Source organism: Pogona vitticeps, chromosome 1 (assembly GCF_051106095.1).
Source record: "Pogona vitticeps strain Pit_001003342236 chromosome 1, PviZW2.1, whole genome shotgun sequence".
Taxonomy (NCBI): Eukaryota; Metazoa; Chordata; class Lepidosauria; order Squamata; family Agamidae; genus Pogona; species Pogona vitticeps.
The window spans coordinates 171,861,000-171,888,174 of record NC_135783.1 but is presented as its reverse complement, the minus strand read 5'-3'; the positions used below and the strand labels follow the sequence as shown (position 1 = coordinate 171,888,174).

Genomic DNA, 27,175 nt, shown 5'->3' with positions numbered 1-27,175 from the left:
ACCAACTTCCATTGCTGAGGAGACTGAAATTGAACAATTCTATGAAGATTTACAACACCTTCTAGAACTGACACCGAAGAAGGATGTTCTTCTCATTCTGGGGGACTGGAATGCTAAGGTAGGGAGTCAAGAGATAAAAGGAACAACAGGGAAGTTTGGCCTTGGAGTTCAAAACGAAGCAGGGCAAAGGCTAATAGAGTTTTGTCAAGAGAACAAGCTGGTCATCACAAACACCCTTTTCCAACAACACAAGAGGCGACTCTACACATGGAAATCACCAGATGGGCAACATCAAAATCAGATTGACTATATTCTCTGCAGCCAAAGATGGAGAAGCTCTATACAGTCAGCAAAAACAAGACCTGGACCTGATGGTGGCTCTGATCATCAGCTTCTCATAGCAAAATTCAAGCTTAAACTGAAGAGAGTAGGAAAAACCACTGGGCCACTCAGGTATAATCTAAACCAAATCCCTTACGAATACACAGTAGAAGTGAAGAACAGATTTAAGGAACTAGATTTGGTGGACAGAGTGCCTGAAGAACTTTGGATAGAGGCTCGTAACATTGTACAGGAGGCAGCAACAAAAAGCATCCCAAAGAAAAGGAAATGCAAGAAAGCAAAGTGGCTGTCCAACGAGGCCTTACAAATAGCAGAAAAGAGAAGGGAAACAAAATGCAGGGGAGATAGGGAAAGTTACAGAAAATTGAATGCAGCCTTCCAAAGAATAGCAAGGAGAGACAAGAGGGCCTTCTTAAATGAACAATGCAAAGAAATAGAGGAAAATAACAGAAAAGGAAAAACCAGAGATCTGTTCAGGAAAATTGGAGATATTAGAGGAAAATTTTGTGCAAAGATGGACATGATAAAAGACAAAAATGGAAGGGACCTCACAGAAGCAGAAGACATCAAGAAGAGGTGGCAGGAATACACAGAGGAATTATATCAGAAAGTTTTGGATATCCCGGGCAACCCAGACAATATAGTTGCTGACCTAGAGCCAGACATCCTGGAGTGTGAGGTCAAGTGGGCCTTAGAAAGCCTGGCTAACAACAAGGCCAGTGGAGGTGATGGCATTCCAGTTGAACTATTTAAAATCTTAAAGGATGATGCTGTTAAGGTGCTACATTCAATATGCCAACAAGTTTGGAAAACTCAACAGTGGCCAGAGGACTGGAAAAGATCAGTCTACATCCCAATACCAAAGAAGGGCAGTGCCAAAGAATGCTCCAACTACCGGACAATTGCACTCATCTCACACGCCAGCAAGGTTATGCTCAAAATCATACAAGGTAGGCTTCAGCAGTATGTGGACCGAGAACTCCCAGAAGTACAAGCGGGATTCCGAAGGGGCAGAGGAATTCGAGACCAAATTGCCAACATGCGCTGGATTATGGAGAAAGCCAGAGAGTTCCAGAAAAACATCTACTTCTGCTTCATTGACTATGCAAAAGCCTTTGATTGTGTGGACCACAGCAAACTATGGCAAGTCCTAAAAGAAATGGGCGTGCCTGACCACCTTATCCATCTCCTGAGAAACCTATATGTGGGACAGGAAGCAACAGTTAGAACTGGATATGGAACAACGGATTGGTTCAAAATTGGGAAAGGAGTACGACAAGGCTGTATATTGTCACCCCGCTTATTTAACTTATATGCAGAATACATCATGCGGAAGGTTGGACTGGAGGAATCCCAAGCTGGAATTAAGATTGCAGGAAGAAATATCAACAATCTCAGATATGCAGATGATACCACTCTGATGGCGGAAAGTGAGGAGGAACTAAAGAATCTTGTAATGAGGGTGAAAGAGGAGAGTGCAAAAAACGGTCTGAAACTCAACATCAAAAAAACTAAGATCATGGCCACTGGTCCCATCACCTCCTGGCAAATAGAAGGGGAAGATATGGAGGCAGTGACAGATTTTACTTTCTTGGGCTCCATGATCACTGCAGATGGAGACAGCAGCCCCGAAATTAAAAGACGCCTGCTTCTTGGGAGGAAAGCAATGACAAACCTTGACAGCATCTTAAAAAGCAGAGCCGTCACCTTGCCAACAAAAGTCCGAATAGTCAAAGCTATGGTTTTTCCTGTCATGATGTATGGAAGTGAGAGCTGGACCATAAAGAAAGCAGACCGCCGAAGAATTGATGCCTTTGAACTGTGGTGCTGGAGGAGGCTCTTGAGAGTCCCCTGGACTGTAAGGAGGACAAACCTATCAATTCTAAAGGAAATCAAACCTGAGTGCTCACTGGAAGGCCAGATCCTGAAGCTGAGGCTCCAATACTTTGGCCATCTCATGAGAAGAGAAGACTCCCTGGAAAAGACCTTGATGTTAGGAAAGTGTGACGGCAAGAGGAGAAGGGGACGACAGAGGATGAGATGGCTGGACAGCGTCTGCGAAGCAACCAACATGAAATTGACAGAACTCTGGGAGGTAGTGGAAGATAGGAGGGCCTGGCGTGCTCTGGTCCATGGGGTCACGAAGAGTCGGACACGACTAAACGAGTAGATGACGACGACTCATTATAAGCCATCATCATAAATTTGCAACATGAATATAGTTGTAGCCATCATCCATACATCTCAAATTATGCATATAAATCAGTATAGACCTTCTAGGTGTCCAACTAAATATCCTAATGAAATTAGCATCTAAATGATACTTTTTCGAATGTAGCTAGTGCTAAGAGATCCTCTGACAGTAGTGTAGCGGATGGTGGATGTTTATCCTAAGCTCAGAGTATATGTCTCTTCCTCACCATAAGGGCTTGTAAAATCTAGTTTCGTTGTTCATTTGTTAGACCCCATAGGACAAGAATATAATTTAAGTGAATGTGAATATCTGCTATTACCAAAGATTCTCCCAATATTACATTATAACAAGTGACAACTTCAGACCAAAATGTATGAATTGCTGGACAAGTCAAGATTATTTGTCCGAAAGATGCAATTCCAGTACTATATCTCCAGCATCTGTCAGAATTTGACTACTCAATTTGAAGTCTAAGGAAACATATACAGTTGTGTTCAAAATTATTCAACCCCCAATGCTGTAAAGGGGTTTAGGGACTATAGTGTACATTTGGAATTGTATTCAGAATGAAATCTTACAAGGACGTTTTAAAGAACCAAATGCAACTAAAATAACATCAATTGTTTATGTAATACAGTAGTAAATGTTTCTTTTGTGGTTTCTTCATTGCCACAATTATTCAACCCCTTAAAGACTACCACTCTGAAGAAGAGAGGTTCATTCAGGTGTTTTCAAACAGGTATTGAAAACACCTGTGGATGTCACCGAGCACCAATCAAGCATAATAAGCACCAATTAGGCCCCTTTAAAATGACTGTGATACTCAGCTCCTTCTAGACATTTACTGGTGTGGTTACAAACATGGTGAAGTCAAGAGAATGGTCCAGGAAGACAAGAGAAGAGGTGATTTGTCTTCACAGGAAGGGCAATGGCTATAAGAAGATTGCAAAGAAGTTAAACATACCAAGAGACACCATAGGAAGCATCATTCGCAAATTCAAGGCAAAGGGCACTGTTGAAATGCTACCTGGTCGTGGAAGAAAGAAGATGCTGACTTCGACTGCTGTGCGCTACCTAAAGCGTAGAGTGGTGAAAAGTCCCCGTGTGACTGCTGAGGAACTGAAAAAAGATTTGTCAGATGTGGGTATAGAAGTTTCAGCTCAGACAATAAGGCGCACACTGAGCAATGAAGGTCTCCATGCCAGAACCCCCAGGCGCACCCCCTTGCTGTCTCCCAAGAATAAGAAGAGTCGACTGCAGTATGCCAAAAGTCATGTGGGCAAACCACAAAAGTTGTGGGATAGTGTTCTGTGGACTGATGAAACAAAATTAGAACTGTTTGGGCCCATGGATCAACGCTATGTTTGGAGGAGGAAGAACAAGGCATATGACGAAAAGAACACCTTGCCTACTGTGAAGCATGGCGGAGGGTCAATAATGCTTTGGAGCTGTTTTGCTTCTGCAGGTACAGGGAAGCTTCAGCGTGTACAAGGTACCATGAATTCTCTTCAGTACCAGGAGATATTGGATGAAAATGTGATGCAGTCCGTCACACACCTGAGGCTTGGGAGACGTTGGACCTTTCAACAGGACAATGATCCCAAGCATACCTCCAAGTCCACTAGAGCATGGTTGCAGAGGAAAGGCTGGAACATTTTGGAGTGGCCATCGCAGTCACCAGACTTAAATCCGATTGAGAACCTCTGGTGGGACTTAAAGAAAGCAGTTGCAGTGCGCAAGCCTAAGAATTTGACTGAACTGGAGGCTTTTGCCCATGAAGAATGGGCGAAGGTACCCGTTGATCGCTGCAAGACACTTGTGTCAAGCTATGCTTCACGTTTAAAAGCTGTTATAACTGTAAAAGGATGTTGTACTAAGTACTAAGATTGAATGTCACTTGGGGGTTGAATAAAAACTAATAATGATGTGAGCACAGAAAAGACATTTGTGGTTATTTCATTATAAACTTAAGGTTATATTTCTCTGACCTACAAGTGCCTCTTTCATGTAAATGTAAGCAAGATGACTGAATGATCAAAATCAATGTCAAAATGGCCAAAACATTCAATTTCAGTGGGGGTTGAATAATTTTGAACACAACTGTATACTCTAATACATTTTTCTATTGTTTGGATTGTATGCCAGTTCTCCATCCCATGTCTCTCTGAGCTCTTGTCTTATAAAGATCCCTTTAATATTTATAAACCACAGTTATGGGCTTAGGTTTCTGAACAGAACCAATATTTCTTTCCAACAACTTAAGATATTCGGAAGCACTCTGCAGATGGATTAAAGGTAGATACCAGCAAATGCTATTGTACAGTATGGATTTGTGGACTTTAACATGGGCAATAGTAACTAAAATTGATAAAAACAATTTGAAAAGTGTATTTATCACAGAATGCCAAGAATTATCAAGATGGTGGTCAGTGGACAAAAATTAAAAACAATTAATAAAGACCCAGAAATTCTAAACCAGTAAATAAAGCTGGAATATTTCGATAATGTTCCAAAAAACAAAAAAATGTGAGAGCTGATCATTCAAGATGAAATAAAAGGGAAAATAAGCATAGAAAGTATGTACAGTGGTGCCTCGGAAGACGAACACCTTGCCGGACGAAAAACCCGCAAGACGAAAGCGTTTTGCGAATGTGTTGGTGACTCACAAGATGGCTTCATCTATGGCTGTGCTTTGCAAGATGATTTTTTCGCGAGACCGATACCTTGCAAGACGAAAATAATTCATTCGTCTTGCGGTGTTTCCCATAGGAATGCATTGCAATGCATTCCTATGGGAAACTGCTTTTCACAAGACAAAAATTTTGCGAGATGGTGCTACTCGCGGAATGAATTTTTCGTCTTGCGAGGCACCACTGTATTTAACTTGCTCAGAAATCTGAGAGATAGGTTCAGATACAGAATATTGTAACTCAGAAATTGCCACATTCAAATTCAGAATAGCTGTAATTACATCTGGCCTCCACTAAGATAACAACAACAATAGGAAGTTATTTTGGGCTGAGGGTTTTAATAAGGCACCTTTCAATGTATAAGTTTAAGGTTTTAAAAATTGCAACTAGGATATGTGGTACTAGATAGCTCAGAACATGTCAGGTCTTTAATATCTCCATATTAGTATTGAGGATGGGCAGGAAGAGGAACATTTAGTACACCAATCTTCTGGTATCCCTAATGCTGCCTTTTGCTTGTTCCATTTCCCATTTTCAGTAGTTTGATTCCACATGGATTTTAAAGTAGGGCACAGATGCACCTTTGGTGTTTAATGCATGTGCATAATTATAAGTCTAAGATCACTGTAAATAATTCATGTCAGATGGGGTTTCGGTGCTTATAATGAGATCTCATGGGCAAACCTGGAATGCTTGGTGTCTTTGAAATACATGCAATGTTTTATGTTGCCTATTGGATATCACACACAATCTTATTAGCTGTTAAGAATAAAATGGGAGAGAATGCATATAATGGCATAGTTGGTAACTCATAGGAAAGGGATATCTAGGCTGAGATAAAGAGCAGAAAATAAATCAACTTTTGGCAGCAGCTATGGTAGCTGATAGTCTAGCTCTGACATGCTGATTCTCTAGTTTGTATACAGACATGTATGGAGGAATTCAAAGAGCAGCCCTGTTCTTGCTTGCAATACATTTGTGCCATCTTAGCTATTTGTCTGTTTTATTTTGATGCAAGGGTTTTGGAGCAAACTCTGGAGATTGTGATCTAGCAAAAAATGTTCAAATGTTAGGTATATAGAAAGGTTGAGCTGAGGAGCAGATGGCGAATATGAATATGTTTTGTATTATTGTTTGGCACCGACCACCTTGGTGGGAAGGTAACAGTGTTCTGTATCTAAGTCGCACTGGCCGTGTGACCATGGAAGTTTGTCTTCGGACAAACGCTGACTCTATGGCTTGGAAATGGGGATGAGCACCACCCCCTAGAGTTGAACACAACTGGACAAAAATTGCCAAGGAGAACCTTTACCTTTACCTTATGGCTGTTTTTAAAAATGAAGCAACAAATTGGCTAAGAATTACAAATTTTTAGCTTTTAAAAATTATAAAACTGAGATATCCAGGATGTAATCTGTTAAATGTTAGTACACCTTAGGTTGCAAATGATTTAAAGTCAAGTGGATTCTACATTCAAACAACTAGAAGGAAGCTTCTCATAAAAAAATCACCTGTGTTAAATTGTAGTCAAATATGGAAATATTTTAGTCTAATGGTTCAAATATTCTAGTGCCAATAATGCTGAATCTTGAAAATATCACTAATTAAGAGTAAATAACATATGGCATAACTCTGTGATCACTGAGATGTGTCTTGGCCATCTGTTATATCTGGAATTGGACTTGTTCTACATGCTGTGGGAATCTGTTCTTCCTGAAGAGGTTTGATTTGAAAGTTAATAATGTAACAAAATCAAAGATTCTTAAAATATTTTTTTTCTTAAGATAAAATAGTTACTGATGTAAAGCTAAATATTGTAGTATAAATAATTTTAGAAACAGATATAAAAGGATTTTGCCTAGCAAGAATTACTACTTCTTTGATACTAAGTGGTATGTTCCTTTTCTTGGGTTTAGTTGTGCATACATGAGCACGAACAAACCTCTATGAAGCCTTGGGCCAGTACCCAAACCACAAGCTCTTACAGTGTTGCTTTCACTTTCATAGAACTGTTATGCATTATTTGTTCTCTACATATGGCAGTTTAAAGTAAATTCTAGGTAGATAAACAAGCTAACTTTAGATCTTTGGTTTACCTTTGACTTCTTCAGGAAGGGACATAACTTGAGTACAGAATTCTTTGAAAGGGAAATTAATCCGTAGCAGATGTGTTAGGGAGAGGGTGAAGGAAATGCAAAAATTCAAGTTTTCAGGTTTGTTTCTGCTCAGTAATAAAGCACTATGGTTTACATTGTCTGCATTCTATCACTCTTATCATGTGTGTGTTTAGTCGTTTAGTCGTGTCCGACTCTTCGTGACCCCATGGACCAGAGCACGCCAGGCCCTCCTGTCTTCTACTGCCTCCCGGAGTTGTGTCAGGTTCATGTTGGTTGCTTCGCAGACACTGTCCAGCCATCTCATCCTCGGTCGTCCCCTTCTCCTCTTGCCTTCACACTTTCCCAACATCAAAGTCTTTTCCAGGGAGTCTTTTCTTCTCATTAGATGGCCAAAGTACTGGAGCCTCAGCTTCAGGATCTGTCCTTCCAGGGAGCACTCAGGGTTGATTTCTTTCAAAATGGATAAGTTTGTTCTCCTTGCAGTCCAGGGGATTCTCAAGAGCCTCCTCCAGCACCACAATTCAAAGGCATCAATTCTTCGGCGGTCTGCTTTCTTTATGGTCCAGCTCTCACTTCCATACATCACGACAGGAAAAACCATAGCTCTGACTATTCGGACTTTTGTTGGCAAGGTGATGTCTCTGCTTTTCAAGATGCTGTCCAGATTTGTCATCGCTTTCCTCCCAAGAAGAAGGCGCCTTTTAATTTCAGGGCTGCTGTCTCCATCTGCAGTGATCATGGAGCCCAGGAAGATAAAATTTGACACTGCCTCCATATCTTCCCCTTCTATTTCCCAGGAGGTGATGGGACCAGTGGCCATGATCTTAGTTTTTTTGATGTTGAGTTTCAGACCGTTTTTTGCACTCTCCTCTTTCACTCTCATTACAAGGTTCTTTAATTCCTCCTCACTTTCTGCCATCAGAGTGGTATCATCTGCATATCGGAGGTTGTTGATATTTCTTCCGGCAATCTTAATTCCGGCTTGGGTTTCTTCCAGTCCAGCCTTCCGCATGATGTATTCTGCATATAAGTTAAATAAGCTGGGGGACAATATACAGCCTTGCCGTACTCCTTTCCCAATTTTGAACCACTCAGTTGTTCCATGACCAGTTCTAACTGTTGCTTCCTGTCCCACATATAGGTTTCTCAGGAGACAGATAAAGTGGTCAGGCACTCCCATTTCTTTAAGAACTTGCCATAGTTTGCTGTGGTCCACACAGTCAAAGGCTTTCGCATAGTCAATGAAGCAGAAGTAGATATTTTTCTGGAACTCTCTGGCTTTCTCCATAATCCAGCGCAAGTTAGCAATTTGGTCTCGAGTTCCTCTGCCTCTTCGGAATCCAGCTTGTACTTCTGGGAGTTCTCGGTCCACATACTGCTGAAGCCTACCTTGTAGGATTTTGAGCATAACCTTGCTAGCGTGCGAAATGAGTGCAATTGTACGGTAGTTGGAGCATTCTTTGGCACTGCCTTTCTTTGGGATTGGGATGTAGACTGATCTTTTCCAATCCTCTGGCCACTGTTGAGTTTTCCAAACTTGCTGGCATATTGAATGTAGCACCTTAACAGCATCATCTTTCAGGATTTTAAATAGTTCAACTGGAATGCCATCACCTCCACTGGCCTTGTTGTTAGCCAGGCTTTCTAAGGCCCACTTGACTTCGCTCTCCAGGATGTCTGGCTCAAGGTCAGCAACTACCTTGTCTGGGTTGTCCAGGATATCCAAATCTTTCTGATATAATTCCTCTGTGTATTCTTGCCACCTCTTCTTGACGTCTTCTGCTTCTGTTAGGTCCCTCCCATTTTTGTCTTTTATCATGTTCATCTTTGCGCAAAATGTTCCTCTGATATGTCCAATTTTCCTGAACAGATCTCTGGTCTTTCCTTTTCTGTTATCTTCCTCTATTTCTTTGCATTGTTCATTTAAGAAGGCCCTCTTGTCTCTCCTTGCTATTCTTTGGAAGTCTGCATTCAATTTTCTGTAACTTTCCCTATCTCCCTTGCATTTTGCTTCCCTTCTCCTCTCTGCTATTTCTAAGGCCTCATTGGACAGCCACTTTGCTTTCTTGCATTTCCTTTTCTTTGGGATGGTTTTCGTTGCTGCCTCCTGGACAATGTTACGAGCCTCTATCCAAAGTTCTTCAGGCACTCTGTCCACCAAATCTAGTTCCTTAAATCTGTTCTTTACTTCCACTGTGTATTCATAAGGGATTTGGTTTAGATTATACCTGAGTGGCCCAGTGGTTTTTCCTAATCTCTTCAGTCTAAGCTTGAATTTTGCTATGAGAAGCTGATGATCAGAGCCGCAGTCAGCTCCAGGTCTTGTTTTTGCTGACTGTATAGAGCTTCTCCATCTTTGGCTGCAGAGAATATAATCAATCTGATTTCGATATTGCCCATCTGGTGATTTCCATGTATAGAGTCGCCTCTTGTGTTGTTGGAAAAGAGTGTTTGTGATGACCAGCTTATTCTCTTGACAAAACTCTATTAGCCTTTGTCCTGCTTCGTTCTGAACTCCAAGGCCAAACTTCCCTGTTGTTCCTTTTATCTCTTGGCTCCCTACTTTAGCATTCCAGTCCCCTAGAATGAGAAGAACATCTTTCTTTGGTGTCAGTTCTAGAAGGTGTTGTAAATCTTCATAGAATTGTTCAATTTCAGTCTCCTCAGCAATGCTGGTTGGTGCATAAACTTGGATTATTGTGATGTTGAATGGTCTGCCTTGGATTCGTATTGACATCATTCTATCATTTTTGAGATTGTATCCCATTACAGCTTTTCCCACTCTTTTGTTGACTATGAGGGCTACTCCATTCCTTCTACGGGATTCTTGTCCACAATAGTAGATATGATAATCATCTGAGCTGAATTCGCCCATTCCTGTCCATTTTAGTTCACTGATGCCCAGGATGTCGATGTTTATTCTTGCCATCTCCTGTTTGACCACCTCCAGCTTCCCAATGTTCATAGATCTTACATTCCAGGTTCCTATGCAGTATTTTTCTTTGCAGCATTGGATTTTCCTTTCACTTCCAGGCACGTCCACAGCTGAGCGTCCTTTCGGCTTTGGCCCAACCACTTCATTAGCTCTGGAGCTACTTGTACTTGTCCTCCGCTCTTCCTCAGTAGCATGTTGGACGCCTTCCGACCTGAGGGGCCCATCTTCCAGCGTCATATCTTTTAGCCTTTTGTTTCTGATCATGGGGCGTTCTTGGCAAAGATACTGGAGTGGCTTGCCATTTCCTACTCCAGGTGGATTGCGTTTAGTCGGAACTCTCCACTATGTCCTGTCCGTCTTGGGTGTCCCTGCACGGCATAGCCCATAGCTTCTCTGAGTTACTCAAGCCCCTTCGCCACGACAAGGCAGCAATCCATGAAGAAGTCACTCTTATCATAGGACCTCTGATCTCATTTTCATTGCTTTTGTTTTGTTATATCTGCTATCAGATCTCGTCTGATTTTCTGGGTTCCTGTGAATTAATAACCTCGGAAAGTTTAGGTTTTGTAAAATAAAGCTGTGCTTCTTTTATTACGCCAATTCTTCCCATGTTCAATTTTCCTCTTTTCTGACTACCTTCCACTCTTGCTAGCATTATTATCATTTCCGATGATTCTTGTCTTCTAATGATACATTCAAAGTGTGATAGCCACAGCTTAGTTATTTTTGCTTCTAGTGGGAGATCAGGCTTCATTTGATGTAGAATCCACTTGTTTGTCTTTCTGGTGGTCCAAAGATTTCATCTAGCATGACATTTCAAAACAGTTGTTTTTTCTACTGTTAGCTTTTCTCATTGTCTAGCTTTCCTCATTTTCCTTTCCTCTGCATGTGATAGTTTTCCTCAACATCCAGCTGTACAGTGTAATTGAGATACTTTAGTATGGATAATCTTGGTTTCCAGTGACACATCCTTATACTTAAGAAACTTTTATGCTTCCTTCATTGCTGCTTTCTGCAGCCTCGGTTTTCTTCTGGTTTGTTCTCTGGAATCTTGATTTTGATTGAATAAAGGGATAGCAAATAGTATTGTAGAAAAATACCCTTTCTATTGATTTCTGCGCTGTGAACATAAAAGTTTTCTGTAGTCATGACATTTTCTTCCTAATGTTCAACTGTACTACTTTTGCATGTCCTTCTAATCTTTCAGATTCAGTTCTTGTAGGCTGAATTTGTTCTCTTGTATTCCATCTACCTCTTATGATTTATTTCTTCCAAGTACTTGGTAAGCTGCTATCAAAATTGTAGGTTCTTCTTTAAGATTCCTCTTTAATGGAATCTGTTGTCCTTGTGTCTCCTTCTATAGTTCTTCAGTATATGGTTTCCATTTCCTTCTTATTTTATATTGTCCAGATAATATATTCTCCTGCTGACTTTTCAGCATCCCTAACCTAGTTTTATATTTCTCTTTGATTTCTTGGATCTTATGGAAGAAATCTCATTTTTCCTCTTCTTATGTTCTCTTCTTTTCTTTTGCATTGGTTATTTTTGTTTCTACATGATGGTTGCTGATATTTAGTATTCCAGTATTATTTCTGTCAACTTTTACTTTTGCTTCTTGTCTGCCATTAGTAATTTTAAAAGTTTAATCAGTCATCTTTCTAGGCTTTTCTTGTCTTTTCACTGCAGGACTAGTCTTTTTGCATCTTCCCTGATAATATCTCTGGTTTCAATCCACAGTATTCTTGTTCATGATCAATTAATGTTTAAATATATTGATGTTTTCAGAGATCTGTAAATTACAGCCATATATTAGTTTCTGTTATCCAGGTTAAAGTTTCTGTCCCACCAGAAACTTTAATGATAAAGTATTTCATAACAAATAACTTGTGTAACAAAAGCTTTGTGAAAGCTGTTTTTTTAACTTGTGATTCAGTTTCTAGCATCTTTTTTTTTAGAAAGACTGATCATAATATTACCATGCATACCTGCACTGTTTTCTCGATGAGGATACCTATGGTATCTTGAAAACTGGAGTTTCATGTGATGTGAGTTTTTGTATGTTAGTCTCTAGAAGAAGCAGTTTACAAGCAAGTAAGCACTTAAGCCTGTTTCGATGTGCATAACAGAAACAAGTTCTCTGGCACCTTTAAAATTAACAGATTGATTTCATGGACTGCAATCTACTTCCTTCAATTTTTTTTATTATATGTACTTAAAAACATTGTTTTCAAGACTGGATTACTGAAACCCTATTTCCAAGGGATTTGGGAATGTTACCTACTGTTCATTTTTAATCAAAATCCATGATAACATAATATTTTAAAGCATTAAACAATATTCTGAATATGAAAGGTCAGTCTTCTCGGGTTTTAAATGGTTATTTATTTACTCTCACACCCTGCATGACAAAAAAAAACTGGTACACACATTGCCTTAAAGAATATCAACTTGTTCTCAATGCAAGAAAATTAGTAAGATACAAAACCTGTTTTGCAAACATACCTAGGAGTAAAAGGTGAAGGTTGTGGTTCATCTTGGTGAAGAGGATGTCCTAAATGCTCCATTGCACACATTAAAAGTGCTTCTGTACACACCAAACTCAATGGAACTGCTTCTGAGTAGATGAGAATAGGATTGTTCTATTAATCTGAATGTAAGCTTTATTGGGAAGAAATTGTTTGTGCAGTAGCCAGCAAGAGGCATCAACGCTTATTAATGCATGTTGTTAGGTTGGTTGTGCTGCTAGGTTTGTTTGTGGTTTTTTTTGTTTCTTTGTTTTACTAAGATTGCTAGTATTGCTTAGGTTTATAATAAAGCCAATGTAACAACAAATTGTTGTAGTTGAATAATGATTGCATGACTTTAAGAATGAGAAATCTTTGACCCCTTTGATAGATATAAGCCAAGTCAAAAGAATTATGCTTTATACATACAAATGTGTTCATATAATCTGCCCGCTGTTCTTTCAGACTTAAAGATGTGACCTACATTTTGTTTGCTTCTGGCAACCTTGAACACCATCTGACTGAGATGCACTTTATCTAAATGGAAATACAAGAAGAATCTTTTCATCATTTCTATAACTAAGTTAGTCATGATAGCTTAAGTACACTGCTGTGATCGAACTTGATGGCATCTTTATACAAGCAGACTGATTGTCATTTTTCTTTCATTTTATATGAAACAAATAAATTTTAGTTGCCATTTGTGCTATTGATTATATCTGTTGTACATCATTTTGTAAAGTAATAGGGCAGATGCCTCTCAAACATAGGATTTTGCTGTGGAGAAAGCAAATTACCATTAGCTGTTTATTGTGGCTTGTCATCTTTATAAGATACCGTGGATGGTCTGAAACTTGTTTTCTAATACCAGTGACTCCCATATGCAAATAAATTATTTGTACTCTAGCCCTGTGAACTATTTTATGTGCAGATCGGCAGATCTTCATACTGTGCAGTTTCTGGTTTGAGATAGTAAAGCTTCACCTTGAAAAACATTTCACTTATTCAAAATGGAAAGTATTCAATCAGAATATTTTTCTACGTTTATATACCCTAGAAAACAAAATAATTTATCCTTGGGGAGAAAAAACTGAAAAAAATCTCTCTCACACACACACCACCCAGTTTTTCCAGGACTTTGTATTTATAACTCAGAGTGATGGGGACAGAGGGTTTTCACCTTCCATCTTCCCTGTAGCTACTATTTGGTCTTCCTCCTATAATTTAGTGGTGGATTTAGATTGAGAAATAGGGTGGGTTAAAGGGTAAAAGCATCCAACTCATTGCCTCTATCCAATGCTCCTCTGCCCATCACCAGCCAACACAATCTGCTTGTTCTTAAAATAGAAACATACAGAGGTCTATAATTAGATCTGCCATGTCTCAGACACTTGCACCAGGGACACCCATATGAACTTGTCTGCTGCTGAAGTTCAAGGTGTTACTTTGACTACAACACTAAAGCTTGGCTGTGCTGTCTAATACAGACTGCTTGATGTCAAGTTGCTGTGCGGCAACTGTCTTAAGTGCTGCTATAAGCTGTGGCTCTGCATTGTCTATCTGACATCCTGTTGACAGACAGAACAAGAATGTAATATGACGGTGGTTTCAAGAAGAGATGGTGTTTGTAAAAGATAAATGGGAGAAAATATTTTATTACTGTTTAGAAATAAAAGATACCTAAATATTTGCTATTGTTAAAATTAATTTACAGATTATGTAATGAACTTAATGAGAATATATTTCAGACTAATTTAGGTTTGTTCTTACATATTTAATATATTGTTCTTCTTCGTGGTCTCTGTGAATCCACATGAATGGCTAAAGTCTGTGCCTGCACAAGATTCCTCGAGACTTTCTAGAGTTTTAACTCATGTGTTTAGTAGAATGTTTTCCCATAGTGCGCATGCTCAGCCCATCCGGAGTTTCCCTCAGTTCCTTTTAGCCGCCACTGAAGTTAAGACTCCTTATGATGCTAGAGCTACTTTTTCTTGCTTTTCTGCCTCTTGAGGCCTTTTCTCCTCAACCAAAACTTGGACATTCCCGTGAGTTACCCTTTTCTTCCTCCCTCCTCCCCCCACCTATTTTTCCTGCCATTTTATGGCCCCAATGAGCCCTTTCAAATGATGTGTTTCTTGTGCCAACAAGATTCCCCCTTGGATAGCCATGATTGATGCCTTTTCTGTTTGAGGGAACAGCATCAGACTCAGACGTGTCCAGAGTGCAAGAGCCTTACCAATCCAGTGCTTAAACTCCCATCTACAACACCTTAGATAGTTTCTTTGGGAATGGTCCCTCAAACCATCTGATACCAAGGCTCCTGCAGATATGGATCCTACATCAACATCGATCTCGAGACCAGAGGCTGCTGCCCCGACTCCGGTTTCATCATCCATCTCATCACCAAAGTCAGGTCAGTCTTGTTTGAAGTCAGCATCTAAGTCATCTTTGAAATCTGAACCCTCTACATCGAGTTCAAAGACACCCTGGTCTTTAAACCAGGTCGGGATTCTGCTTCTCCTAAACAGAAAAGACAATCTGATGATCTCCAAACTGAGAGATTTATTACATCCACAAATCAGCTCGATGCCAGTTTTGCCCAGAACATCTTGAGGCCTACTATAGCAGCTACAGGTGAGCTTGATACTGAGGTGACCCAATGGATCTATACCAGGAGGCCTACTATTATGAGGAACCGAAGATGGTTCATTATGCATATGCTTATCCCTCGGATTCACCCTTGCCTTCACTGCCTCTATACCGATCCCACGCACACTCTCCAAGATAATTACAGTCTGATGCACCCACGGTATCAAAGTTTACAAAGCCTTCTCTTAAAAGGTCTCTGCCTCAAACTGTGGTGCCCTGGTTTGACCACCGGCTGGCATCGAAAAGGCCCCACACTTCCACTGCATCGGATTTGGCCCTTGCATCTCACCCAAGCACCACTCTCTCAAGTGCAATTCTCTTTGGTATATGTTACAACAACATACAGAGGCACACCTGCACTGATCGATGCAGATCCAGTTCTGCCTAACCAGCGTCCGTCTACCTCGACTAGTGTCCGGGCCTCGGTGTGGAAGTCTCTACATTGGTCCCCAATTCCACCTTTGTCTTCTCACAGAGAGACCTCAGCTACTCTACCTTCTGAGGTTTTGGATCTCCCATCAGATGCTTCTGATGAGTCTCCCACCAATCTCCCGACGCCGGACTCAGATATTGCTGAAACTCATCTTCCCTCACCTTTGGAAGACTTTACCTCATATACTCACATGGTGCTTCGCATGGATGAGACCCTTGAACTGGAGGTGGTGCCACCACCTCCCCCTAAACAGGATCTCATATTTGATGACATCAACTAAGACAAGCTTGGCATTCACCCCTGCAATGTTGACCCTTATTAAAGATTCTTGGGACAAACATTCCTCTCTGTTCCAAGTGTCAAGGCAGGTGAAAATCTCTATCGTACTCATGGTGATGGCACTGCATTCCTAGCTAAACACCCTCTACCTAATTCGATTATTGTTGAATCTACTCAGTCTCGGGCCCGAAACAGCTCTGCTGTAGCCCCTACTAATAGAGAGGGCAGAAAACATGACATGTTGTACACCGTCTGTACTCTTATTGCATCTGTCATCACACGGGTCTCTAATTACCAAGCAGCAATGGGAGCATACCACAGATAGCTATAGAATAAGGTTTTACCAGTCTTACAATCTGCACCAGAGGATTCTTGGGTGGCCACTCTCAACGTGCATCTTGAAGCCATGGCCCTAGCAAAACAAGAGTGCATTGCTGCTCGACATGTTGCTGGTGCCACATTTAAAAGCATGGCTACATCTGTTTCTTGGAGAAGCCATGCATGGCTCCGCTCTGCAGGCATCACAGAAGATGCGCCCTCACACATTTAGGACCAACCCTTTGATGGAGTGGGTTTGTTCAGTGATAAAACTGATGAGGTCATGGATAACCTATACAACATTCCTAAGACAGTGCGTTCCTATTACATGCAACAATACTGTAGGTACCCACGCACCCAATGGCATTGCTCCACTACATTTCATCAACCATACCAACACTACAAACCTTCTCCCACACCACCGTCTTTGACCTCTCCATTCTTCCAACCCCAGGCTTCTAGACAACATCCCTGCCAAACCTTCTGAGAACCTGAAAGGAAACCCAAATAACATTTTTGACTCTTACCCCAAATCTGTCAGTCTGAACCCCTACAGTATCATCTCGCCCCTTTCTTTCACAAATGGACTCGTATCAACAACAATGCTTGGGTGCTAGCCATTATCCATTTCAGTTATCTCATAGAGTTCATAGAGCCTCCATCTACCGGTGAAATAAAATAACCAATTACTCACCTAGTCTAGAAGAAGAGGTTTCATTGCTTCTCCAAAAAGATGCTATCCAGAGACTTCATGCATTTCAGTCTCTCCTTTGGGACGTGGGGTTCAAATAGCCACAGACAACACTAAAACCCTCTTCTATATCAACAAACAAGGAGGTATGCATTTGCTTTCCCTGCTCTACCTAGCAGTACAACTCTGGGAATGGTGTTACACTCACCATGCTTTCCCTGTGGTAGATCATGTCGCCACTTAGGACAATGATATACCAGACCACTTAAGTCGCCTCACCACCCAGACTCACAAATGGACATTCAATCATGCAATATTTCTTCAGCTCTGCTGCTGATGGGGAAATCCCACCATGGATGTCTTTGCCTGAGAACAGAACATGAAACGTGCCCAGTATTGCTCCAGGACAGGAAGGCGCATGCACTCCTTAGGGGATGCATTCATGACACAGTGGGGAATGGATTTGATATTCATGTTCCCCCCATCCCCTCGATCCAGTGAACAATTATTTGCTTGCTCCAAGAGGGGACAAATGCCATCCTCATAGCTCCTGGTGGCCATACCACTGAAAGCAATGTCATCAGATTTTCTGCACCTTCCGAGATGCCCCCATCTACTAACTCAGGACAGGGGTACGATCAGTCATCCAGACCTCAAGTCTCTTCACCTCACAGCCTGGTGGATTCTCCCACAATAACAGCTGTGCTTGCCAGAGCGCGAAAATCGTCTGCGACCTTGCTGTATTCCTACAAGTGGAATACATTTACTTTTGCTTGATCTTTGTTACCACACCATTAACTATAGATACACTTCTTGCTTTTCTGCTGCATCTTTTGAAACAAGGACTCTTGCATTCTATCTTAAAAGTATACATTGCTGTGATCGTCGCACACCAACTGGCTCGTTCAGAGGCATTGGCCTTATTCTCCCACCCGACTCTCAAGAGATTCCTCAAGGGACTTTCGAAACATTCGGTCTACTCCCAAACCTCCTATCCCTTAATGGTCCCTACTACATCACTTAACCCGTCCACCTTTCGAACCACTTGCTACTACTCATTACAAGTTCCTTTCCTTTAAAACTTTGTTTCTAGTAGCAATCACATCTGCTGGACGTGCTGGCTTGCTAGCAGCAGCACGGGCTGATCCTCCTTACCTGCAGTTCCACCCAGACAAAAAGGTGGTGGTGGTGGTGGTGGTAGTAGTAGTAGTAGTAGTACTACAGTACAGCCAAATAAAATGGCCACAAAAGATGATTCTTGGAGGGGACAAATTAAATAACAGGGATAATCTCCATATGGAATAGGTGGAGTGAGGGGCCCTACTATGTCAGCTCATTCTTAGAGCAAGGTAGGGTAGCTGCTGCTGCTGCTGCTGCCTTTTTGGAGAGAGAAGAGAGATTAGACAATAGTTGGTCTCAGCCAGGTAAGCTTCCTCCTCAGCAGCCAAAGTACAAAAAAATTTAGTGTACTTGCTTTGATCCCAGTAAAAAAGGTCTAAGGTTAGACAGAACATTTTTTTAATGTTAAATATTATTTCTGATTAATTAGGAATGTTATGGATGGGTCCTTGCCAGGAGATGTCTGTTTTTACATTCATCATCTAAAAGGCCAGATTTTAGAGATACTCTTCCATTCAGTAACTCCTGGGGTTTCTTGTTTCCTAATGCTTACATATCAGACTATGGCTACCTGCATTGTGGATTATTAACGTGACTGTTTTAATGGACTCTGATAACAAAACAGACCTAATGTTTCAGCTAGTGATTTTTTGTTTCTGCATTAGTGTGGGAGAAATTTTAATAGCAGTTATCGTTACAGAAAAGTTATAGTACAGAAAGAACACTGAAGAAATAAGGACTGAAATAATAGTGTTTGTGCTGCTTTTCTTTGCCTTAGCAGACAAATGGAGCCTTTCTAGTTAGGTTTGACATAGCATTGTAAGAGCCACAGATAAGCAATTCAATGTAAATTTTGTCATAAAGAAGTATTTATTGCTTTTACCCTAGAGTAAAGCCTGTTTTGTACCCAATAGCCTTTTATTTTAATTGATGTGTCATGACAGTAGATGGTAAACAGTTGATCTCAAAATGATGTGAAGCCACCTGACAGTGTAAAATACTGGAACAGTCCCTAGAGATCTAATTAATATTTTTTGTTTCTGAATGAGAAAAAAATTGATGTTAATTAAGCATTGAGGTAATTCTCACAACAGAGTTAGAGTTGAACACACTAAGAAAAAAATGTTGAAAGTCTAAATATATAGTTAAAATAGCACATTAAAATAAGAAGTTTCTTCATAGCACATAACAAAAGCTGAGATGCTTGAACTGAGCTAAATCTTGTATTCTTCCCAAGCCTGTGTAGAACTTTATTTACTCCCAACCAAATCTGTTGTTAATCCTTTTATCATTACCAGCAGCATCTTTATGCATAGCACTTATAACAACTGCTAAAGCTATTGCATTGCACCACATACATTCTGCAGGAATATGTATCACCAGCAAGATACACCCAGTGTGGTATAATAGATGGATTAGGGTGCAGATGACTTGTGTTTTAAACCCAGCTTGGTCATGGAAACTCACTGGGTGGTAGTACTTGTGAAAACACTTCTTAAATATTTCACTTGCCTTTAAAACTGTTAGGATCACTATAAGTCATATGTGACTTGACTATGCATGGCATGAAAACCATCAGTAGTAAGTTGTTGCCATATAGCTGTGGAATATGCACAAGACATCTCTTTTTGACTCTTGGAGACTATACTTCTATTAATGCAGCTTAAAATGACATTTGCCTTAGTGTTAGCTCACATTCACCTTGTGATCTACAGCAATTACAAGATCCTTCTCACTCGTATTACTGAACCAAGTATCCTCAACTTGTTACTGTGCATTTGGTCCCCCCTCCCCTGCGTAAAATTTTGTTTGCACTTATCCCTGTTAAGTTTCATTCTGGTATTTTCAGCCCAGTGCTGAAGCCTACCAAGATCTATTTGAATTTTGTTTTCTGGCTTCCAGAGTATTAGCTGTTCCACCCAATTATTTTTGTCACCTGTAAATTTGATAAGTGTTCCCTGCACCCATTCATCCAAGTCATAGATAAAAATATTGAAGAGCCCTGAGCCCTGGACTAAGTCTTGTGGTTCCTCATCTGTTTTTCTTCCCAGTTTGAGAAGGATCCATTGACAAACACTCTCTGAGTATGATTCTGGAATCAACTGTGTATGTACTTAAAATATGGTGCTGGAAGAGAGTTTTGTGGAAACATTGGACTGTCATAAAGATGAGCAAGTGAGTACTAGATCAAATCAAGCCTGAACTATCTCTGGAAGCAAAAATAACACAATTGAGGCTTTGGGCACATCATGAGAAGGCAGGATTGTAATAATGCTTGGAAAGTTGGAATGCATCAGGAAAAGAGGAAAACCAAATATGAGATATGGATTGACTTTCTAAAGGAAACCACAGGTTTTTTTTTATTTTGTAAGAGTTAAGCATGGGCTTTGAGGAGAGGGCATTTTGAAGATCATTCATTCATAGAGTTGCCATAAATTTGGAGGCAGCTTGATAACATAACAACAACCAGGGAGGCTACCTGATCAAAAAACAAGATTAGTGTGGCAGGATTTGTTCTTGACAAATCTACATGTTGGTGTCTAGTTATTTCTGCATTGTTTTTAAGGTGCTTGCGCAGTGACTGCATTATAATCTGCTCCAGAATTTTCCCTACGATAAATGTTAGGCTGGCTGATATGTAGTTCCCAGGTTCTTCCTTTTTGTCCTTTTTGAAGATGGGGACAACATTAGCTCTCCTGCAATCCACTGGCACTTCACCCACCCTCCCTGATTTCAAAATAATAAAACACACTAGTTCTGAGAATTTTTCAGCCACTTCTTCCAATACTCTTGGATGCAGTTCATCTAGCACTACAGATGTGAACTTGTTGAAAGTAACAAGAGATTTCTAGTTACTTGTTTATCAATCTCAAGCTGTCCACTTTTATTTCACATTTGTCTGGAGGGCTCATAAACTGTCTGTTGGGAAGAGACTGTGCTAAGGTAAGAATTGAGTATTTCTGCCCTTTTTTGGTCACATGTTATCCATCCCCATTAAGTAGCTGATCCATTATTCCTTTTCTTTCTCATGGCACAGTGTCTTTAAACTGCTGTACTGCAGCCAAAGTTTGCTCATGACCTAGGCCCAGGTTCCCAGCTCAGGGTTCACTCAGCTTTCCGTCCTTCCAAAGTTGGTAAAATGAGTACCCAGCTCTCTGCGTGGATGAGTGGGTAGAATTTGTAGACTGTATAATTAGCTTGTAAACCACTTGGAGAGTTCTGTAAATACTATGAGGCAGTATATAAGCAGCATGTTTGGCTTTTGCTTTTCTCTGTCTTTTGGTATGCTCCTGCCTGAATAACAGTTGTTTTTTTTGTTTTGTTTTGTTGTTGCTTTTAGCCTCTCTTGCTAACTTGAGCTTGTTCTCAGCTTTTGCCTAATGCCATCCCTGCAGTTCTTTGCTACTTGTCTGTACTCTTCCTTTGTAGCCTGGCTTTCCTTCTACTTCCTATATGTGTCCTTTTTGTTTGTTTGTTTGTTTTCAGGTTCTCTCTGAGCCTTTTTGTGAAGCCACATTGCCTTCTGCTATTTTTTTTTTGGGGGGGGGTTGGAATTGTTTGTACTTGCGCCTTTAGAATTTCCTTTTTAGAAACTCCCGCCCATCTTGGACTCCTTTTCCTGTTAGGATCTTGTGTCATGAGACCTTACTTATCATTGTCCAGGGTTTATTAAAACTGGCTTTCCTAAAACCCAGCATACTTTTGCGGATACACTCTGGTTTCCCCACCTTTGTAATCAAGAACTCAAGTATAATATGTTCAGTTTCTCCCAGAAGTTACTCTTCCATCAAGTCATCTCTATTGATTAGTATCCTCAATTTTTTGTAGGAGAACATTATCAGCCACACAAGCCAGGGATTTCTTGGAAGTTTCAGATTTGGTAGAATTTATCTCCCAGCAGATATCAGGATTATTGACATATCCCATTTCTACTACACTGGGTCTCCTGAAATTCTTGATATTTGTTTTTTAAGGGTATCATCTGCATCTTCTCCTTGATATGTAGTTACTTTCCCAGTAGGAGTGCACACTTTTCTCCTTCAAGGGGAACAATAGTGTCTGAGTTGTTAAAATACTATGATGTTTGGGGTAAGTGCTGTCATCAAGTACAGAATAAAGCATTTGTCCAAATACTTAATTAAAATGGGATTTGAAGAAGAGTTTGAATTTTTGTGCATGGAATGTGCACTTTGTTCATAACCCCCTCTTACTAAACAATATATGCATATATATTTCTAGAAGGTGTGTGAGTGGGAGGAATCATGCCATTGAAAAGACTGAAATCTTTGAAGTATGTATTTGTACTTGAAAGTGTTGCAGCTGCTGATTGAGTAAGGAAAAGCTGATAAAAATGTATTCTTCCTAGTAAGAAGCCTATTTTCATGGTTCTGCAGAGTGGAAAATCTGGTATGGATTGTTATGCAGAAGAAAATTGCATTGCCTCTATTTGCTTAGGCCAAAGAGTTTTTAGGCCCACACTGTGTTATTTATAATTAATCTTATAGGTGCAGTACATCCAGGGTTTCCTAGTTAAGTATTCAGGAGTATGTATTGTATCCTATGTGTTTGAATGGAAAAGTATAAAAGACATGTTGACCCAGATTTTTGTTGTTGTTGTTTAATGTATTAGAAGTTAAAAAGCCTTTTCAAATTTTATGAGATGATGACCTGAATCTGCTCCCTAAGCTCATCAAAGTATCTTGAATAACTGGAAAGCTATGATATTCAATTTATTGTACCTCTTAAGGCAGAATAGAAAAGTTGAATGACAAAAAAATTTATTCCATAACAGTGAACTTTATTCAAATGATTTAAATTTGAGGCTTCCTGTGATTTTTGGTACACTTTGCATTGCCTTACACAGTGAAAAAGGGTAATCACAACAGCACAGTTAAACCATGAATAAATTGTTCCATTTGTGTAGTGATTTTTTGTGTCATTTGGCAAAATTACGTTGTGCAGCTACACACGTGCAACTTGTGTCTGCAAATAGTTACAATAGTACTGAGACAGAAGTACCATTACCAATGTTCCCTCTAAGTTTCTGCACTATTGCGCAGGAGCCTCGTGGGTGGTGGGCGGGCGGGGCTTCATTAAAAAATGGAACTGGGAAGTAAAACTGGCTGCCGGCTGCCTGTGCGCAACCCCGATGAAGCTCTGGGCAAGCGTGCATGCATGCAGCTTAGAGGGAACATTGACCATCATTGAAGTACTTCCACTGCCACATTGTGCAACCGGTTGCACCAGAGAGACATAATGGATTACTTGAATAATGCCATTCCTTGTTGACAGGTGTAATGCCTAGCACATTTACACTGGTTTAATGTTACATTGTGTTTTTGCCTAATGATGTATTCATCTGCTTCAGAAAATTAGAACTTAAGAACCATGTCACAGTGGTTAAATTGCAGTCAAGACTCTGCTCACAACCTGAGTTTGATCCTGACATATTCAGGTAGCCAGCTCAAGGTTGATTCAGCCTTTCATCCTTCTGACATAGGTAAATTGAGTACTCAGGTTTGCTGAAGGGCACAGTGTTCCTTGCCTAATTATGTTTTAAACTTCCCAGAGAGTGCTTTACCTATATAAATCAAAATAACAACTCTCTTCCTGTAAACAGAGTGCTGGAATTATATTTCAAGAACTGTGTAAGGGTGTAATCCTGGACACACCTACTTAGAGACTAAGCATAATTCAATTTGGAGGAGAGGTCTGTAAGGGCACAAAGTATGTCTAATAGAGAACCCAACCCATTCTGCAATAGTGCAAGTCATTCGTTTCTTTGCTGTAGGAATTGTATAACAACTCTAGTAAAGATCAGTGGTAGTGTTTGTAGTTCTGTGCAACTAATCAAACTGGTAGCCAGGAAGAATTAATGAGATTTTTTCAGTAATAGGCCTTTTAAGGTAATATAAGCTAAAATGTCTGCCCGGTGTATCTTATTAAGCTTTTTGGGCTGGTGCAGCATCTGGACACGCAGCAGTGCATTCCACAAAGAAAATTACTCCACTCCAGAATTTCCAGCGTCTCTCCCTCAGGCTCCCTACCTCCTCATTTCTTGAGACGAAGCGCTTTAGGATATCTGCTACTTCAGATGGTGCGAGTCTATAGTATGCTGATTGCAGTCAAGGAACATGTTTGTCTAGGAGTCGGATTATCCTCAGACCTTCAGCTATTGGCGGCAACGGGCATTTTTATTGAGTTATTTTAAACGTTTTCCTTTTTGGCGACAGTTGATTGCAAAGATAATACCGGGCTAGCGCTTAATTTGGTCCATCAAGCAAGGAAGGATAATCGGATTTACTCTGCAAAAAGGGCACTATATGCAAACGTGCAATCCTCTGTAAACAATAAAACGGAGGAGGGCGGCTACTCCGCCTGCACTCCCGCCCCCCGCCCCCGCCCCCCACCCCCCGCTCTGTGCTGCTGTGTCGCGGATACCGCACATCCCTGGAAGCAAGACCTACCTCGTCGCTTCATGGATTTTTTAAACCGCCTTGGCCTTGACGGTTGGGGGCCGAGAGGAGAGGGAGGCGGGCGTTCCGCTCCGTGAGGCGGCGGCTGTCCCTGGGACTATGCGGGCACCTCCCTCAGGAGCCGTGGCTGTGGCGGTGCCCGACGAAGTGACTTGACAGGGAGGCTCGCCTCTTGTCAGAGCGGAGAGGAGCGGAGCGGGGCGCGGGGGGGGGAGAGAGAGACACAAAAAGCGCTGGCTTCCTTTGGCCCCTCTCCCGGCTCCGCGTGCGTGGCCAGCGGGGAGCGGCGCCCCTGGGCGAGATGTACCTCCTGGACGGCCGGGACCCGCCCTCCGCTCCCTCTTCGGCGGGCGGCGTGCAGCGGGGCGCTCCGCAGCGGAAAACCGTCTACCGCATCTCAGTCACCCTGGTGAAGAAAGAAGCCCTGGGAGGCTTGCCCCTCCAGGAGGAGAGAGAGGAAAGTGCCGCGGCGGCGGCGGCGGCGAGCGCTGGCGGGGAGGCTTTCCGCCGGTTCCGGGCCCTGAGCACCGGGCAGTTGGAGCTGGGCCACTTGAAGGTGTCGAGGCGAGGCGGGCTTAATTTGAGGTGGCCGCAGGCAGAAGCCCGGCGGAGGGAAGTGGCGCAAGAGGCGACCTTTCTGGCCCCGCGGGGATTTGGAGCGGCCGGTGCTCCTGCGGCCCTCCGGCCGCCCTCGCCGCCGGCGCGCTTCGAAGAGGGGTTGTCAGCCGAGCGCACCGCCCGGAGCCCGGGGAAGAGGCATCCGCCGGACCCCGTCCCGTTGCGCCGGAGCTGTAGCTTCCGACACGGGAACGGCGCGGAGGCGCTGCGGCTGAGGGCCTTGGCCCGGACCAAGCGCCACAGCAGCTCGGGCTGCCTCTCTCTTCCAGACGCCGCGGGCGGACCGGCAGCCGGGAAGAGGCGCCCGCCAGCCCTGACGGAGGAGGCCGCCGCCGGCCGCGAGCTAGAGAGGAGCAGCCTTGGCCACCGGAGCCAGCCCAGGGACCTGCAGGTGCTCTCCGAGGGACTGGTGGTTTGGGAGAGCAGCGCCGGGACCGGGGCCGCTTCCCAGGAGCGCCGGCCCTTCCGTTTCTTCCGTGGCACCTTCTCCCCGTTCGGGAGCCCCCTGGGCAGGTTCCCTCGGCCCCGCGCTGGGGGCGGCAGGAGCGGCCTTCCGAGAAGCGACGGCGCGGACAGGCGGTCCAGCACGGAGAGCCTCTCCGAGCTCCTGAGCCGAGGTGCCTCGTAGCTTGCGAGAGGATTTGGGGGGCGGGGGAGGGCGTCGGGCAACCTGGGACGGTGTTGGCAGCACATGCGCGGCTGCTCTGGGGGAGGGGGGGGGAGCTTGCGCGCGCCAGTTCGGGTCAGAAGGAGGGCTCCTCTCAGACCTCTCTGCCTTGGGCAAGGACAGGTGCAAAGAGCGCGGACTCGTTTCTCAAATATGTGTCCCTTTCCCTTTGGAAACCCTCCCCCCCCCCCCCGGTTGTTAACCTTTACGCCGCAAACTTCAGTTTCTAGTTCATGGCCGGGGGAAGGAGATGAGCTTCACGGTTAAAATATGGGTCACTAGGTCAGCGAATTCTCTAGTCTGCTACTCTTTGTCTTTGCAAGGTACGGTAATACAGTATATATTGCGTGGAATCCTGTTTGCTTTGTCTACAAATCCCTTCAGCTTACCGAAGCTTACATTTCGAGGTTGTGGTTGGAAAACTGAGGGAATTATAAATTTGAGATTCTTAATATTTTGCCAGTTTAAAGAACTGTAAGTGCATCTTGGAAATTATTTTAGGTTCCTGAAAATTGCATACAGGACTGGGCTTAGTGCTTTTCAGGGTTGAGCAGGTTGCTGGTGGTACCATAGTACAGTGCTAGGACAAGCAGGACAGGGTGCCCTTAGGTGGCACCCATAAAAGTATGCAGAGTCCTCTTGCATTTTTTGAGGGTCAGTAGGCCGATATTTGATGCTTTGCTGGTAGCATCTGTGCATTCCATTATAGTGGAAGCTCGAGCCAGACTTATTTTGCTTTTCCAAAGTTGTGCATGATAAAGGTAGAAGTCATTGTGTTTGGAGTAATAACATTATAATTCATGTGCTGAGCCTGGTATATTTCTGCAAAAGTGGGAGACAGAGAGAACATATGTATGCACATATTGTAATATAGATCCTCTCTCCTTTCTGCCCCAACATCCACACATGGCATTCTGTGGCCACTGAGCATGTTTGATCTTTCCTGGAGCATTTAGCATTTTCATCCTTCTCTCCAAAAGTTTCCAGTATTTTGCAAACTTCTGTGCATATGTCATCCTTATCCCTCTGAAGTGCGTCTGGGTTATAAAATAATTGCACTACAAGAATGAATTCACTGTGCGGTGGTGGTGTATTATATGCTTAATATAATCAAGAGTGTGTAAACACCAGTTTTTTAGAGTT

At 42.2% G+C, this 27,175-nt stretch overlaps 1 protein-coding gene across 10 annotated transcripts in view; it reads left to right on the top strand.

Annotated features, from left to right (window-relative positions):
- The window catches only part of AGAP1 (ArfGAP with GTPase domain, ankyrin repeat and PH domain 1), a 528,918-nt gene that overhangs the window by 20,297 nt on the left and 481,446 nt on the right, over positions 1–27,175 (top strand). For 7 of the 10 annotated variants that reach the window (XR_013537918.1, XM_072977370.2, XM_072977369.2 and 4 more), the window contains exon 1: positions 15,482–25,982. The exons of the other annotated variants lie outside the window; for them this stretch is intronic. Coding sequence is in view for 6 of the 7 variants with exons in the window: in XM_072977370.2 (XP_072833471.2) it covers positions 25,049–25,982 (934 nt within the window). In the remaining variant the exon portion in view is untranslated. Of the gene's footprint in view, positions 1–15,481; positions 25,983–27,175 lie in introns of those variants that run through there. 10 annotated transcript variants of the gene reach the window in all.